The sequence below is a fragment of the Zootoca vivipara genome, chromosome 12 (genome assembly GCF_965207765.1).
Source record: "Zootoca vivipara chromosome 12, rZooViv2.hap1.1, whole genome shotgun sequence".
NCBI lineage: Eukaryota > Metazoa > Chordata > Lepidosauria > Squamata > Lacertidae > Zootoca > Zootoca vivipara.
In genome coordinates, this window is record NC_142595.1 from 315,035 (window position 1) to 332,752 (window position 17,718).

The 17,718-nt window shown below is 46.2% G+C and overlaps 1 protein-coding gene across 4 annotated transcripts in view; it reads right to left on the minus strand.

Moving 5' to 3' along the window:
* CORO1C (coronin 1C) overlaps window positions 1-17,498 on the minus strand; it is an 81,313-nt gene extending 63,815 nt beyond the window's left edge. Inside the window, exon 1 of one of the 4 annotated variants that reach the window (XM_035134427.3) lies at window positions 17,361-17,498. Coding sequence is in view for 2 of the 4 variants with exons in the window: in XM_060282033.2 (XP_060138016.2) it covers window positions 15,663-17,028 (1,366 nt within the window). In the remaining 2 variants the exon portion in view is untranslated. Of the gene's footprint in view, window positions 1-11,293; window positions 11,358-15,662 lie in introns of those variants that run through there. The other 3 variants (XM_060282033.2, XM_060282034.2, XM_035134426.3) reach the window with 3 other exon arrangements.
* Window positions 17,499-17,718: the final 220 nt, after the last annotated feature.

The following is a 17,718-nucleotide window of genomic DNA, read 5'->3' on the forward strand; positions in this document are numbered from 1 at the left end:
GGCATGATGTTTTTTGAAAGAGAATTTTCATGCAACTTAACTCTTCTCAAATGCCAGAAGATTCCATCCAGGGCCTCATAATCCCTCCTTTAGACACCTGATTATAATCCATTTTAATCGGTTTAGGGTTTGTGTTAGCATTATTTTAATTTCATTGCTCCTGCTTTTTAAATGGAATTATTGCAGAGGAGGAAGGTTTGCATCAGTGAAGAAAGGGAAAACTAATTACATTAGTAGAGATTAAGCTCACTGTCAAATCAAATACCCACGGCTTCTTAATCAAAGGACACCAAGGGCCAGCTGAAAGATGCTCTTGCCACTCTGACCAGATGCATTCTCTGCCCCCACTGGAATGAAGGTTTCCTACAAATTCACTGCAACAACTCCCTGCAAATACAGTGCACACTCCCAGTGTATGTTATCACTTATATGAGACAAGCAGGCTTTGTACTTCATTAAACACAGGTAGGAAGCTGCAAATATCAGAACACCGTTTCAAGCCTCAATGCCTCCATAAGATTGACCACTTTTAAAATCCGTTGCAATGCAAAGAGTAATGAATATCTTCTTTGTCCTCCTTTGCAGCCCTTCATCCTGACAAAAATATTGATCTCATGGAGCTCAAGCTTAGCACTTTCTGAAGCAGTCCTCAAGTACAGGAGTTTTCTTCCCACCTAACAATCCCACAACGTTGTTTATCCAGCACACAAAGAACTGCATTTCCCTCCTCACACTTCTTCATTTTCTCTGTGCGCAACCTTGCTTTCGCTCTGAAACAGACATACCTTGTTAGGCAGGATTTTTACCTTGACTCAATAGTGGCTTCTCCTGAAAGCCACAGGTAAAAGAGAAGTGTACTGAACAAGAGATCTCACACTAAACTCAGATACTTGCAGGACAACCCTACAGTCTATTGCCCACCTATGTAACACGGGTCTCAAAACCATTGTTACACTATGCAGGCAAGCATATCACAAATGCAAACTACTGAATTGCCATGGTTCTCAAAGAACCACAAGAATTGCAGTTCTGCAAAGGAGCCCAGTCAAAAAATTATCCCACCTTCATTACAACTACAGTATAGGATTATCTGCTGGTATACATTATTTGTTGTATGTGTACACTAAGGGAGCACTCCAGAATAGTGCTGGGTAAACCTCCCTAGATGGCAGCATCTGCGACATGGTAACCCAGCCTTTGTCAAGGAGTGTTCTCCCGATGCCTCAGATTACTATTCCCATAACCCCCAGCTGGTGTGGGATTGGAACTGATGGGAGCTGTAGTCTAAAATGTCTGGAGACTATGTTGGTAAAAGCTGCAGCAATGCAATGCAGCTTCTGTTAGAAACAGTACACAGCTCAGTTTTCAAAGCAAATCAAAAGTTAAACTGGTCCTTTTTTTAAGTCAATAGAATTTTTAAAATGTGTCTTAAAACAAAGCTCCAGGCACTTTTTGTGGGCAAAATTGTCGTGTAATGCAAATGATTCCTTCAATTATGTGATTAATAAAAATGTCCAATTTTAACATGCATGCAATAAATATGCAGTTATTAAGCACCATTAGTTCCTCCCTTTCATGGATCACTGCCTTGTCGTGGCGAAGGGGCTTGAACAACTCAGAGAAGCTATGAGCTATGCTGTGTAGGGCCACCCAAGATGGACAGGTCATAGTGGAGAGTTTTGACTAAATGTGATCCACCTGGAGAAGGAACTGGCAAGCCACTCCAGTATCCCTGCCAAGAAAACTCCATGGACAAAGACAACAGGCATATAAAAGTTATGACGCTGGAAGATGAGCCCCTCAGGTCGGAAGGTGTCCAACATGCTACTGAGGAAGAGCGGAGGACAAGTACAAGTAGATTCAGAGCTGATGAAGTGGCTGGGCCAAAACAGAAGGTTGCTCAGTTGCGGATATGCCTAGAAGTGAAAGGAAAGTCCAATGCTGTAAAGAAAAATATTGCATAGGAACCTGGAACGTATGAACCATGAACCTTGGTAAACTGGATGTAATCAAAAACGAGATGGCAAGAATAAATATTGATATCCTGGGCATCAGTGAACTAAAATGGACGGGAATGAGCGAATTCAGTTCGGATGACCATCATATCTACTACTGTGGGCAAGAATCCCCTAAAAGAAATGGAGTGGCCCTCATAGTCAACAAAAGAGTGGCAAAAGCTGTACTGAGATGCAATCTCAAGAATGATAGAATGATCTTGATACGAATCCAAGGCATACCTTTTAACATCACAGCAATCCAAGTTTATGCACCAACTACCGGTGCTGAAGAAAGCGAAAGTGACCACCTTCTAGAACACCTTCTAGAAATGACACCAAAGAAGGATGTTCTTCTCATTACAGGGGATTGGAATGCTAAAGTAGGGAATCAAGAGATAAAAGGAACAACTGGCAAGTTTGGCCTTGGAGTTCAAAACGAAGCAGGGCAAAGAGATCTGTCAAGAGAACAAGCTGGTCATCACAAACACTCTTTTCCAACAACACAAGAGACAACTCTACACATGGACATCACCAGATGGGCAACATCAAAATCAGATTGATTATATTCTCTGCAGCCAAAGATGGAGAAGCTCTATACAGTCAGCAAAAACAAGACCTGAAGCAGATTGTGGCTCAGATCATCAGCTTCTTATAGCAGAATTCCAGCTTAAACTGAAGAAAGTAGGAAAAACCACTGGGCCACTAAGACACAATCTAAATCAAATCCCTTATGAATGCACAGTGGAAGTGAGGAACAGGTGTAAGGAGTTAGATTTGGGGGACAGAGTGCCTGAAGAACTATGGATGGGGGCTCTTAACATTATACAGGAGGCAGCAACGAAAACCACCCGAATGAAAAGGAAATGCAAGAAAGCAAAGTGGCTGTCCAATGAGGCCTTACAAATAGCAGGGGAGATAAGGCAAGCAAAATGCGAGGGAGATAGTGAAAGATACAGGAAATTGAATGCAGACTTCCAAATTAGCAAGGAGAGACAAGAGGGCCTTCTTAAACAAGCAATGCAAAGAAATAGAGGAAAACAACAGAATGGGAAAAACCAGAGATCTGTTCAAGAAAATTGGAGATATGAAAGGAACATTTCGTACAAAGATTACCATAATAAGGACAAAAGTGGAAAGGACCTAACAGAAGCAGAAGACATCAAGAAGAGGTGGCAAGAATACACAGAGGAATTATACCAGAAAGATATGGAGGTCTCGTATACCCCAGGTAGTGTGGTTGCTGACCTTGAGCCAGACATCCTGGAGAGTGAAGTCAAATGGGCCTTAGAAACCACTGCTAATAACAAGGCCAGTGGAAGTGATGGTATTCCAGCTGAACTATAAAAATTTTTAAAAGATGATGCTGTTAAGGTGCTACACTCAATATGCCAGCAAGTTTGGAAAACTCAGCAATGGCCAGAGAATTGGAGAAGATCAGTCTACATCCCAATCCCAAAGAAGGGCAGTGCCAAAGAATGTTCCAACTACCGCACAATTGCCCTCATTTCACACGTTAACAAGGTTATGCTCAAAATTCTACAAGGCAGGCTTAGGCAGTATGTGGACCGAGAACTCCCAGAAGTGCAAGCTGGATTTCGAAGGGGCAGAGGAACCAGAGACCAAATTGCAAACATGCGCTGGATTATGGAGAAAGCTAGAGTGTTCCAGAAAAAAACATCTACTTCTGCTTCATTGGCTATGCAAAAGCCTTTGACTGTGTCAACCACAGCAAACTATGGCAAGTTCTTAAAGAAATAGGAGTGCCTGATCACCTCATCTGTCTCCTAAGAAAACTCTATGTGGGACAAGAAGCTACAGTTAGAACTGGATATGGAACAACTGACTGGTTCAAATTGGGAAAGGAGTATGACAAGAATGTATATTGTCTCCCTGCTTATTTAACTTACAGTATATGCAGAATTCATCATGCGAAAGGCTGGACTGGATGAATCCCAAACCGGAATTAAGATTGCCAGAAGAAATATCAACAACCTCAGATATGCTGATGACACAACCTTGATGGCAGAAAGTGAGGAATTAAAGAACCTTTTAATGAGGGTGAAAGAGGAGAGCTCAAAATATGGACTGAAGCTCAACATCCAAAAAACTAAGATCATGGCCACTGGTCCCATCACCTCCTGGCAAATAGAAGGGGAAGAAATGGAGGCAGTGAGAGATGTTACTTTCTTGGGTTCCATGATCACTGCAGATCACGAAATTAAAAGACGTCTGCTTCTTGGGAGAAAAGCAATGACAAACCTAGACAGCACCTTAAAAAGCAGAGACATCACCTTGCCGACAAAGGTCCGTATAGCTCTGGTTTTCCCAGTAGTGATGTATGGAAGGGAGAGCTGGACCATCAAGAAGGCTGATCGCCGAATAATTGATGCTTTTGAATTATGGTGCTGGAGGAGACTCTTGAGAGTCCCATGGACTGCAAGAAGATCAAACCTACCCATTCTGAAGGAAATCAGCCCCGAGTGCTCACAGGAAGGACAGATCCTGAAGCTGAGGCTCCAAGACTTTGGCCACCTCATGAGAAGAGAAGACTCCCTGGAAAAGACCCTGATGTTGGGAAAGAAGGAGGGCACAAGGAGAAGGGGACGACAGAAAACGAGATGGTTGGACAGTGTTCTCGAAGCCACCAACATGAGTCTGACCAAACTACAGGAGGCAGTAGAAGACAGGAGTGCTTGGCGTGCTCTGGTCCATGGAGTCACGAAGAGTCGGACACGACTAAACGACTAAACAACAACAAAGTTTTTCCCTCTCTTCTAGCCTATATCACTATGATGCAATATTAATTTCCCTGGCCTTACATTTCATTGCAGCTACATCCGCTCTCTACCTCGTGCTTGGATGCAGCCCAACTGTGACAGATGCAATAAGCATGAAGATTTAACTCGAAAAATCCAATGATGTTTGAAAAGGCAGTTCATCAGAAGACAGAGCAATCCCAACACAGTATGTATGGGGAAACACCAACATGGATTGCAGTTCTTTCACTCAAAGTCTATAGCCATCCATTAAAAATTTACGATTATGTAGCCGGACACAAAAACACATGCAGTCAGGTGTGTATTTGGGGATTTTTGCACTTTGATCTTTTACCTCTGCAAACACAGCCTCCGAAAAACATGAAGTAACAAAGTAACGTCAGCAAGTTATACGGTATATAGCAACTTTTTTTACATCGAAGGATAAGCTATATTGCCCCAATTTGTTTTGTTCCCCACCTCCTGCATACCTAGACCACCACCCTGCTATTCCCCATGGGTCTATCCTCAGTCAATTTATCATTACAATTCCCTTAAACCAGAGACTCAGGTGTCCCATATGCCACACGCAATCTCACCTCAGCTTTTTACCACCTTTGCACTCTTATTGTATACCCAGAGGGAGCAGAATGTTCATGAATTTGCACCCAACCCAAGTAGACACAGCAGCCCAGGGAAAATAGGAGGGGGGCGGCATTGCACGGGTATTACCACATTCGAAAGTGAGCCACACACCTCCTCTTTAGAGTTCTAGGGCTTGCACTTCAATGCACTCACTAAGCATTGTAAACTGTAAAATGTTTTGGGGCTATGTTTTTAAGCTGTGGTTTTATAAACATTTCAGTTGTTTTAGGTTTTAATATATTTTAGATCCTGATTGTAAATTACCTTGGGAAGGATTATACACAAAAAGGTAGCCATGAAATGTTTCCAAAAAAGGAAGTAAGCAAAGCGTGAAAGTCTGGCATCTACCACATGGATGGAGAGGGAAACATACATGGGTTGTGCAAAGGGATCATGTGGGTCACAGATGAAGAGCACCCTCCACGTGTGAAGGTCCTTGCAAACAGATTAGCATATGGTTACCATAGCATCTCTGAACCAATCAGAGAAAAAATAGGCACACAGAGCAAACAAGCTTTATTGTAGCCTTTATTGTACATGCAGAGCAGCTCAACTTTATGATGACCTACTACACTAGTCAGTTTTATTTCTATGTCTAGTCAGCTTGCAGCTGATTTCTTCATCATTTTCTTATACATTAGTACAGTGATGGCGAACCTATGACATGCGTGTCAGATGTGACACGCAGAGCCCTCACTGCTGGCACACGCCCCATCGGCCCATTCACGCTGTTATTGTTGCCCCCCCATTTGTTCTCCCGCTCCTCCTACAGCTTGTCTCCGCTGTTAAAACCTGGAACCTTTTTTGTTGCTGCTGCTGGTAGCCAGAGATTGGTTTTTTTAACCCTTTCTGTGCTTTCCCCCCCTGGCACTTTGGCAGACTATGATTAGGTGTAACAGCGTTCATTTTTTAACCCATTCTGTGCTGTTTTTTTTGGCGCTTTGGCAGACTATGTCGGTGCTGTGTGTTAGTTCCAGCGAAGGTATTATTCATCATTTATTTCTCTCTCCCCCCCCCAAAAAAAGCGCAGCAGCTTTGGGGCATCCCCCCCAAAAGCAAAGCAACTTTTGCACCCCCCCAAAAAAACCTCCAAAACTTTGGTCAGCAGCTCCCCCCAGAAAGTTCAACAACTCTGGGCACTTTGTGATAAATAAGGGGTTTTTGGTTTGGTTAAATAATTAGTTTTTGGTTTATTAAATAGTTATATATTACAATTATACATTTTTGTTATTTAAACTATAAATATCATGAAATTATGGTTTTTTTCTTGAAGTGACACACCACCCGAGTTATGCTCAGTTTTTTGGCGAATTTTGACACACTAAGCTCAAAAGGTTGCCCATCACTGCATTAGTACAATGATGCATTGTTCAATCTTGAAAAGGAATGGCCATATGCTTGAGAAAGGTAATTAGCTTATTTCTCATTAAAAGTATGACTAATAAGTGCAATAAATAATTATAAAAAATAAATAAAAAATTTAAAAAAATAGCAATCAGTAAACAATGAACAAACCTTAGCTACAGATAGAGATTTCATTGGAGCAAAATAATCCACAATCCCTGCTTCAGATAGTAAGGAAGCTGGTAGGCCGTTATCTATGGCTTACCATTAACATGTGAATAAGGTAAGAACAACATAAAAGCAGGTCCCTACCCTGAGGATCCTACAAATGAAATTTTGACAGAAGGAAACAATGCCTGGAAAGAAAGGCAGAAGCAAAATATGCAAATAATTAAGAGTTGTGTAAATTTACAATACAATCCCATGCTTACTTTGTGTGATGACAAAGAAATGATTCTGGGTGACAGAGGCAGAACTGCTCAACACCTACGGTACTTTACCTTTGTCTTCACCCAAAAGGAGAGTAATGCCCAACCTGATGATAACATGATAAACAAGGCAAGGAGAGAGCTGCATTTCAATAGGGACAACTGTAAGTTTCTACACTTAGGCAGGAAGAACCTGCTGCACAAATATAAAATGGAGAACATCTGGCTTACTAGCAGTACATGTGAAAAAGATCTAGGGGTCTTAGCAGACCACAAGTTGAACATGAGTCAACAGCGTTATGCAGAAGCAAAAATAAGCTAATGCTATTCTAGGCTACATCAACAGAATCTTCCCATCAAGGGAAATCATAGTACCATTCTATGGTTAGACCACACCCAGAATTTTCTGCCCCATTCTGGGTGCCACAATTTAAGAAGGATACTGACAAGCTGGAACATGTGACCAAGATGATCAAGGGTCTGGAAACCAAGCCTTAGGAACAGTTGAGGGAGTTGGGGATGTTTAGCTTGAAGAAGAGACTGAGAACAGATATGATAGACATCTTCAAATACTGAAAGGGCTGTCACATGGAGGATGGAGCAAGCTTGTTTTCTCCTGCTCCAGAGGGTAGGACCCAAACTAATTGATTCAAGTTACATGAAAGGCAATTTTGACTAAACATCAGGAAGAACTTTATGACAGTAAGAGCTGTTCAGTAGTGGAAAAGACTCCCATGAGAGGTGGTGGACTTTCCTTCCTTGGAGGTTTACAAGCAGAAGTCAATGGCCACCTGTCATGTATGATCTAGTTGAGGTTCCTTGGGGTCCCTTCCAACTCTACAATTCTCTGATTCTATGAATTAAGACCTGCTGAGCTCCACTGGACTTACAGCCCTAGCATGCATAGCAGGCACAGTCATCTACCCTCCCCCCTTCTTCTTAGACATCATGTTCCACTTCATGCCACACACACTGTATGCAACTGACTAATATTTTCCCCTCCTCAAAAATAGTCAACAATCTAAAGAACAAAAGAACTGTATTCCATCCCACACAGAAGTGCTCACATTATTCTTAGTCATAAAATGTGCAATACTGAGGAAGAATTAGTTTGCACCTCAACAGGCTTCTTCTCCGCAAAAGATGCCCATTCTTTGAGCAGCAGACTCAGCTGCCTAGTCCAGCTCTGCGACAGAGGTACCCTATGCCAACTGAAGGTATTTATTACTACCTTCTAAAAACGCTTCCCCCACATACAGAATATACTGCTGTATTCTTCTGTGAGGTATTTGAAGGAGACTTTTATCCAACTGCAAGCCTCTCTCCAGGGTTGCAGAGCAGTATGTGACAGCTTCCTCCTTTAGAAGGAATCCTATCTATAAGATCTCTGTACGAGGTCTGGGAAAGGAACAAAAACCTGTTGGAGAGGAAAACACCATGGTGGATATCACCTGTGGAGGTCTTAACTGTTAAGAAGTTGAATACAGAAGGGAGGTGGGCCACTTATGAAGAGATTTTATTGAAAACTGATACAGGTTGGAAATTAAAGCTGAATGACCAAGGTTGGTTACAATATCACCAAGTGAATGATGTGTTTTGGGGTAATAGGAGAGTAGGATTTGAAGATTAAATCCAGATTTCAAATCGAACTGTTGGAATGCAGAAGCAAATTATTATCTAAAATGTATAATTTCTTGTTGGAATGGTTTACAGACAAAGGAAGTGATGATAAAATGGGCAATGGATTTTGGGTATAACATTGAATTTGATGCATGGTTGAAATTATGGAATGAAGGTCTAAAGTTTACAGCATGTGTTACCTTAAAAGAAAATACCGGTTAACTTGGCTAAAATGTATAGGATGAGTATCAAAACATGTTGGAAATGTAAAGAGAAAGATGGAGAGTTCTATCATATGTAGTGGGCATGTGAAAAGATAAAATTGTTTTGGGAATTGATCTATAATGAACTGAAAAAGATGTTCAAATATACCTTTCCCAAAAAGCCGGAAGTTTTTTTGCTGGGTTTAATGGGAGAGGAAATTGCTAAGGTAGACCAAAGATTGTTTATGTATGCAACAACAGCAGTGAGAACATTAATAGCCCCAAAGTGGAAATTATAAGAAGTACCAACGGTAGAGGAGTGGCAGACGAAGATGATGGACTATGCGGAACTGGCAAAACTGACCTGCAAGATCCGAAGCCAGGATGAGGCAAAATTCCAAAGAGACTAGAGTAAATTTATGGATTATATGAATAAAAACTGTAGAGGTTTGAAGACACTAGTGGGATTGAAATAAATCCTACAACGTAGACTGGATTATAAAAAGAGACTGTGAGATGTAGATTGGAAGAGGGAAAGCCTAATGACGGGGTGGAGAGAAGTCAAAAGCTCGGCAGAGCAATGTGGAAAGAGATGTCTGGATAACTGTTGGAATTTACTGTCTTTATGTTTAAAATGAAAATTTAATAAAACATACTATAAAAAGAAAGAACCCTGTCTATAGAAGACAGGCATTATGAAACCCTCTTCAGAGTTCAATTTCCTAAAATTTCTCTTTACACTTCATTTAACCCATGATATTCAGCTGTAAAAATTGCACACGCACTATTTCCCCAAACAGAAAACCTGATTTCCTTGAGATTTCCTTTTTAACATCTGCTGCTGTGCTGTTCTCCCTCAACCATCACAGGGAGACATACCCCACCCGAAACACCTGCAGCCCCACATAAATGGACATCCTTGTTCCCACTGACCTCTCCACAATTTGCACCAACAGAGCACCAAACACCTGCCTGCAGCTGCACCTAACCAGCTACTGGTTCTCCCCATGACATAACCCTAACCCTTCCTCCTCAATTAACTGCTCCCATAAAGCAACACACCCAAGTCCCTCCTCCGTCACCAGCACCCAAGTCTCAACTACACCCTGCTGACAACCCGCCCCCTCCACAAAACACAGAACCCTCCCTCCCCAAACTGGAAAGCTACCCACCATCCTTTATCAGCTTCCTGTCTCTCACATGAACAAACCTTTATGTCCCCCCCCCCCGTTCATCCCTTGCAGCTGTTCCTCCCCAGTCACCCCATATGCCTTCCCTTCTTGCCCATCCATGTTTCCCTGAAACTGCACACCGTCTCACCATGACCGCTCACACAACCCCCAAGCCTCTCATCCTAACCCCACATCTGCAGCCCCCCACACCCTCAAGACACACCGCCTTGCCTTGCCCCCCTTTGCATCTCTATTTCCAAAGAAGCCCATGCTCTTTCCCTTTCCAGCTCTTTTAAATGGCATCTTACTGTAGCTTACATAAGCTGCTTTGAGAGCCCTTTCTCCCCCCACCCCCTTTTGAGTCAAAAGATGGAAATTATTTGAACATAACCACTCAGACCTGACAATTACAAACCTCCACTTCCCTTCTCCAATTTCAAACCTGGCATACTCTCACCTGCAGTTACAAATTTATAAATGTATATTTTCTGTATCAGACATGCAGCATTTTTTAAATAAGGAAGATGCAAATGTCTTTTTTTAAAGCCTCCCCCCCATGAGACCCACATATTCCATACCAATAATCTGTTGTTTTTTAAAAAATGCATTGTTTTGTTGAATCCCTGTTAGGTACTTGATTTTGCAGGAAGATACAAAATCATGTACGTTTCTTTCGGAGGCAGGAGAGCAACCTGTGGGGCGGCAGGGCAGGAGTCCTGTGAGGGGGGAGATGGAAAAGGTGAGGCCGGCCGGCGACGCCTGGCGACTTCTGCCACCTCCTTCCGCCGCTTTCCCGGGGGGCCTTGATCCGCTCTCTACACGTTTCCCACCGGACTGTCGCGGGCGCCTTTCCCCCACGGAAGGGACGCGAGGGCGGCGGAGGCGGCAAGAACAGCGAGGAACGAGGAAGCGGCCCCACCAAAGAGCCACGCGCGTCCCTGGACACCAAGAAGGGAGGACCCCCCCCCCGCGCCCAAAAAAACCACACAGGTCGCCCCCCTCGCTGCCCACCTGCGCCCAGGCCCCACCCCAGACCCAGCCGCCTCGGGAACGCGGCCGCCTCGGGTTCTCTCCCCAGAGCGACACGCGACCGCGTATACACACGGACACGCGTCCGCCTCCCCTTACCTCGCCCTCCGCCACCGCCCGCGCGCCTCCTTTCTCCTCGCCTCAGACGCCGCCGCCCGACTCCGACTGACTGACGGACACGCGCGAGGACCGGCCGTCAGGGGGCGGGATCGGCCCAAGCCCCGCCCACGACCACGCCCCTGCTGCGCCCTGCGCCGCCTCTCCCTCTCGTGTCTCCTCAGCCAACCCCATGCCCCTCCCTCCAGGAGGGGAGAGGCGAGGGCAGCCAATCGCCGCCCAGCGCGGGACGGAAGGCGTCCAACCAGCGTCTGGAAAGGGGAAGGGCGGGGCTGGAGCGGCGCGAGAGGCGGCCGGAGAAGAACAAGAGGAAGCGAAGAAAGGAGAGGTGCGGGGGGGGGGGCGCCGGTTGGGGAGGGGAGCGAGCGCCGGAGGCGGGCACGCGCCTTTCTTGTCCGCGGCACCTGCTTCCCCGCTCGCCCGCTCCCCCCCCCCCCGCTCGCACACACAACTACTCCTTCTCACGTGTTGGGTGCGCACTCGTGTATGGTCAACGCGGATATCTGTTTCTTCCCTGAGACCTTCTAGTGAAGGGCTGGATTATGAATACGGTTCATAAATAAATATTTCTAAACAGTAGATTTGTTTTAATCTATTTCAAATATTGTGGGGTTGTGTTTTTTGTAAAGACATTTAGCGCTGTAGTCCTTCACAGTATTTGTAGTTAATTCAGCAAAGAACAGTGCTTTTTGAAAGATGGGTTGGGGTGAAAGAAAACAGTGGTAAAATTAAAATAGACTTTTAGATTATTATTTTTAAAAAAAAATTGGGAAAGGGAAATGTCATCATTTACACCAGTGTTTCTCAACCTTTTTTGGGCCAAGGCACACTTGTTCCATGAAAAAAATCACGAGGCACACCACCATTAAAAAAGTTAAAAAATTTAACTCTGTGCCGCCCTATATTGACTATATAATTATGACTGTAAGAAACACTTGCCAATTGCTGTGTTGGTTGCAATCTCCTGTAATAAGGCTTCACAAGCCGCTGATTTCTCTGCCAGCACAATCCTTTGCTCAGCAAGTTTCAGGTTGAGCTCATCCAGCCAGCTTCTTTAAGTTTGTCTAAAACCACCCTCCCGTGGTGGTGGCTGTTGAGAGCTGCGCTCGCCCCGCGTCGTGACCCGGCCGGCTCCCTTTCCGGCGGGTTAGCGCCGGTTATTGGCGGCCGCCAGGCACGTGACAATGCAAATCGCCCTTCTCGTCGCCGCACGTCGCGGCACACCAGCCAGCGTCTCGCGGCACACTAGTGTGCCGCGGAACAGCGGTTGAAAAACGCTGATTTACACTGCCATTCCAAAACCACATAAGCCTTCATAACCTGCCTTTTGCCCAAGAGTCCCAAACACTCCTTCAGAGCTGCTCCATCCCTTTGGCTTGCCTTTTTCTGCAGCTGGCCTGGAGGAGAGCAGCAGGGCATCATGCCCGAAATAGTCTTTCGGGTGCAGGGCTTGCCTTGAATTTCCTCACTTCTTCCAAGCAGCAAGAGAAGGACCACATTCAGGGGGTTCAATAAGATCAGCGGTTCATAGGCACACTATATACTGCAGCTGATCTGATTGCAAAGCAAAAACCTCTTCAGCCATTGTTCATAGCTCTCTGGATATGTGTTCAAGAACCCCTGCAGCAATTCCATTTTCAGGCCTGTCATCTGCATGGCAACTGCTACTTACGAGGTCTTTGACTACAGTAGTGCCTATATAACCTTTCAAAATTAGATTTACTGTACGGTAAGATAAGCAAAATGCCCCCCAAAATTGGCTTATATTGGACACTGACTGGCCTTCAGTACTTTTCTCTCCTATGTCTAGGGAGATTGGGTTAGGGAAACAGATAGCAAGAATCATATTTACAGTAGTGTGACTTGCTGTTGCATTTAGCTTTTGACCAGGAAGGGGAGCTATAGATCTGGAGTACTATCAGGGCTGGGATCTAGCTTTTAAAAAGAGGTAGTAGTATAGGAAAATCACATGTGATTCATGAATATTGGTCATTTATGTACCAGTGAAATGCCTATCATTGCAAGAGGGCAGCAACAGAGGATTACAAAGGATGAAAGAGGATTTCTCAGGGATGCAACATCCATGGACTCTGCCCCCTCCCAGGCACCCCAGCTCACCTGGCCACCAACACTGAGGAGAGCCAGCAGGTCCATCAACCAACTCAATGGTTACAGCTCAGTGGCAGGGGTTGAAAGTCCCAGTTTGGGGAAAGACTCATGGGCATAGCCAGGGGGGCAGCTGCCCCCACCAATAAAAATAAATAAAAATGCATAGCCAACTGAGGTTCTCCACCAGCCAACAAAGGCCTGTTCCCCTCCCCCTTACAAAAATCCTGGCTACGCCCATGGAAAGACTCCTGTCTCAAACTGCAGAGGAGCTGCTGGTCCGTGTAGACTGGGGCCAGACCCTAAGAAGAGCTCTAGAATTTCCAGCTCCCCTCTGCCCCAGCCAGTGTGGCCCATGGGCAGGGCTGATAAGAGCTGTAGTCCAAAGCCTCTGGAGGGCACAAAATTGGGGAAGGCTGGTTTAAGGTTTGGGCACAGGACATTGGTGATCAGCAATTACACGGGTGCAGGCACATCCTAACACTGGAAGAAAGTTTGCTTAAGGCCATTCCTCAGATCTGTACAATGTAAGGAGAGCCCTGCAGGGTCAGACCAATTTCTCCTGGCAGCAGGGGCGTACCTGGGGCGTTGGCTATGTTGCCCCCTGCCAAGGGAGCAGGCCCAGGAGGGCACAAAAACTGTGCATCTACTCTCTAGCTTGGAGTGGCTAGGAACCTGTGTGCACCCTGGGGTGCTCCCCTGTTGCTCTGGGTGCCTTAGCAGAGGGAGGAGGGGGCTCTGAGACAGCTCCTTGCCAGGGGCACTAGGCAGCCTAGGTATGGCAGCAAATTCCTTTGCTATTTTTGCCCAAGACCACTTTTTACAAATCGCTATGTTCTGTCTTCTTTCATCACCAAGGCAACTGAAGGGGGGGCACCCAGTTCTGCATATGAGAATGCTATACCATTTTTGGAATAAGGCGGCATCTTTTCCAACCAAAGAATAACCCAAGTATCAAATGCTCAGAATAACAGAATATCCGTAGCACCCCAGCTACAAACTGTGTGATGCTAAATAAATACCACATTGGGGAAAAGTCTAGTTAAAAGCAGACAGTCCATCACTTCACAGGGGCTTAGTATTGCAAACAGGCTGTCGGCAATGGATTTTTTTAACCAGATTATCTGTGGAAAGGGTAAATGCAGAAGGCAGGGACATGGGCTGGCATTTTATAAAAATACAGAAAGCTGCCTTCTACTGAGTCCAGCCACTGGTCCATCGAGCTCAGTACTGTCTGCACTGACTGGCAGGGGCTCTTGGGGCATAGATGTCAAGTCTCCCGTTTTTCGCGGGAAACCCCCGGATTTAAATCCGTTTCCCGCTGGTCTCCTGAATTGAAAAATATCCCGTAAATCCCCCAGATTTGCAGCTCCTGCTGGCACCGACGGCCATGTCCCAGCTCCCGGCTGGCTGCTCACTCACTTGGCTTCAGAAATTACCTCTGTGCATGCCTGAGCATGCGCAGAAGCAATTTCTGGTGACCAGACATGCGGACACGGGCAGCCCAGCACCGCAAGTTGCTTCTGAACATGCACAGAACCGATTTCCGGTGCCGCTCTGCCCACGTCTGGGCACCGGAAATCGGGCAGAGCTGGCACCGGAAGTCACTTCTGCGCATGTCTGGACATGCGCAGAAGCGACTTCCGGTGCTGTGCCGCTGCTGATCGCTTGGTTTCCCTTATTTTTCTATCTGGAAGTTGACGCCTATGTCTTGGGAAACAGGGGATCTCTCCCAGCCCTCCCTGGAGATGCCATTGGGGAGGGAGCCGGGGACCTTCTGCAAGCAAAGCATATGCTCTACCACTGAGCTCAGCTAAGTTACATGGATGCTGCAAAAATTTCACAGCCCTGTGTGATCCTTTGCAGGTTAAAGCAGTACTATGGTATTGCTGGTTTATTTGATTTATTTTCTTCCCTTCACATCAGTGATCCCATCTTTCTTTCCTGGTCAACTTCACAGGCAAAGCACACAAACAATCTCTCTCTCTCTCTCTCTCTCTCTCTCTCCCCGACCCAATGCACTAATTTATTTCTTCCTGCTGTTGGACATCCAGCCTGAAGCAGAACTCTGTGCCACTCCAGCAATTTTTGAACACCTGCCGATCTAAATACAAGATGCTCTCTTACCTGTTCCGTGTTCTTGTGCTCTGAGACCAAGATGGTAGTCAAGAGTTTTTTAAAATGCTCCTCCTTAGCCACTGCAAACATAGGCAATCCTGCCCCAGTCACAGTACCCCTGTCTCACCTTTACGAGCAGGTGGGGCAGCCTTCTCCCCTGCCAGCTTCCGCTTCTCAAATGTCTTCTTCATGTCTGCCACTCTGAGCGCTTTTTCATCCTCTTGTTTAGTTTTCCTTTGTTCCTGCAGCCGACAACATCCCCCATTTTCTGGGTGCTTTTCTCCAGTGGTTTTGCTTCTGCCACTTTCACTGGTCTCGTGAGAGGGGTTTTGCAGGGTCACCCCCATGACTGCTGTGGGCTTGAGGTTTTCTGCTGCTTCTGCCTCTTTCCCAGGGCTCGGGAAGCCCCCTGCCTGGCTGCTTGACTCAAAGCCCAGTTCATTGCAGGCCCCAAGGTCTTCCCCACTCTTGCGGGATTGGCTGCTGCTCTCCCCGGGATGCCTTTCAGCCTCCCCCCAAACCAAAGCAAGGTTTGAAGCTGCCAGCAACTTTATCTCAAGGCCCTTGGCTCCCTTATCGCTCCCACGAACCTCCCTTGCCTCTTCTCCACCACCAGTCAGGGTAACATGACTGCAGCCGATTGCTGCTCTCTCAGGCCAAGAGGCACAGCTCGCCATCTGCAGGTGGACTCCACTTTGCCCACTGGGAAGAGCAATCAGTGGGCCTCCGGTTTCCCCGTGGTTTTGTAGCGGAGGGCCTTCCATCTCTCCATTTCTTGGCTCCTCTGGAGAATCCAGGGAACTCAGGAAGCCAGCCTTGGTTTCCTCGCCAGGGGAGTTCAGCATCAGCTTATTCACTTGCCTGTTCTCAGCGCTGCTCTCTGAATCGGAGCGTGTTAACTGCCTCCTCAATACCCCCTGGAAAGTGCTAGTCATATCTGCCCTCACAGCCTCCCTTCCTAAACTTTCCTGACTGCCAAAGTTATTTATTTGAACCAGTGGCCGACTGCACACTGTCATTTCCCTTTTCCTTTCAGATTCTAGGAAGTTAAATGGGTGGGTTTCGCCCTCTTGGGTCGTGATGCTGTGCTTGCTTTCCTCTAGCCTATACAAAAGAGCCTTGGTCTTCCTGCCTTCTGCATCTTCTGAGGACGGCCTTTGGAGCACCTGCATAGAGGCTGGACTTTCCAGGCCCTTCCCATGTGCCTGCATGGCCATGTGTGGTGCAGAGAGGAGGGGCTCCCCTGCCAGCTGCCCCGTGGAAGCTGCCTCACCTGAGGCTCTCTTCATCTGTAGGTGTCTTGTGGAGACATGAACTCCACAGGCTCCATCCCTGGGCCCAGTTCCCTCACACACCATTTGCTTATCTGGTGCCAAAACAAAGCCATCACATCTCACCTTTGACGTTTTCCTCGTGTGAGGAGCCGCTTTCCTTTTTGTGATGCTTTTGCTGTCGAGTGAATACCCCGAGTGGTGCCATTCAGGGACTTCCATGGCAAGCAAAACAGTGCCTGGATTGCCTGGATTGCCAATGCCTGTGCAGACAAGACCCTGACAAAATCGGTTCCCCAAATGTCACTCAGTTCAGAATCCTCCACATCAGCATCCCCTTGTATTTTTGGTGGGGGGGAGGGGGACAGACGATGCACCACAAGCCCACCAATAGCTTGGAAACCTCTCTCTGTGGTTCATCAGAAGCTCTATTATCAACATTAACAACATCCAGAGTGGGTCCCCCCTTGGAGAGTCAGCATGCGTTTCTCTACCAGAACAGGACACACAAATATACTAAAAGTAAATGCACAACATGGATGTTTTTCCCCCACCTGAGCAAAAGACACATCCAAAAGTCCAGCGGATTCCAAGCTGCAAACTCCTTTGTCAAAAGGCTGCATTACATTCTAGCAAATGCCTTTCTCCTTCCCCAGAGCAGGTTGCAAGAAGCTTTTCTGGCGATTCCCAGTGATTTGTATTTTGGGACCAACCTCACGCTGACGATTCACAGCCCTCCCTTTGCAGTCATTTATGGTCAAGATGGTTAGATCTCTACACATCTGAAACTGGCCCTCTGCCCGTGGCTTTTCGGAAAGAATGAAAAGCAGAGGAGCCCACACACTGGTGCCCTTCCAGCTAGGTAGTTCTGGTTTGTTTGATTTTTAAAGATGACCTCTATTAAATAGTGGG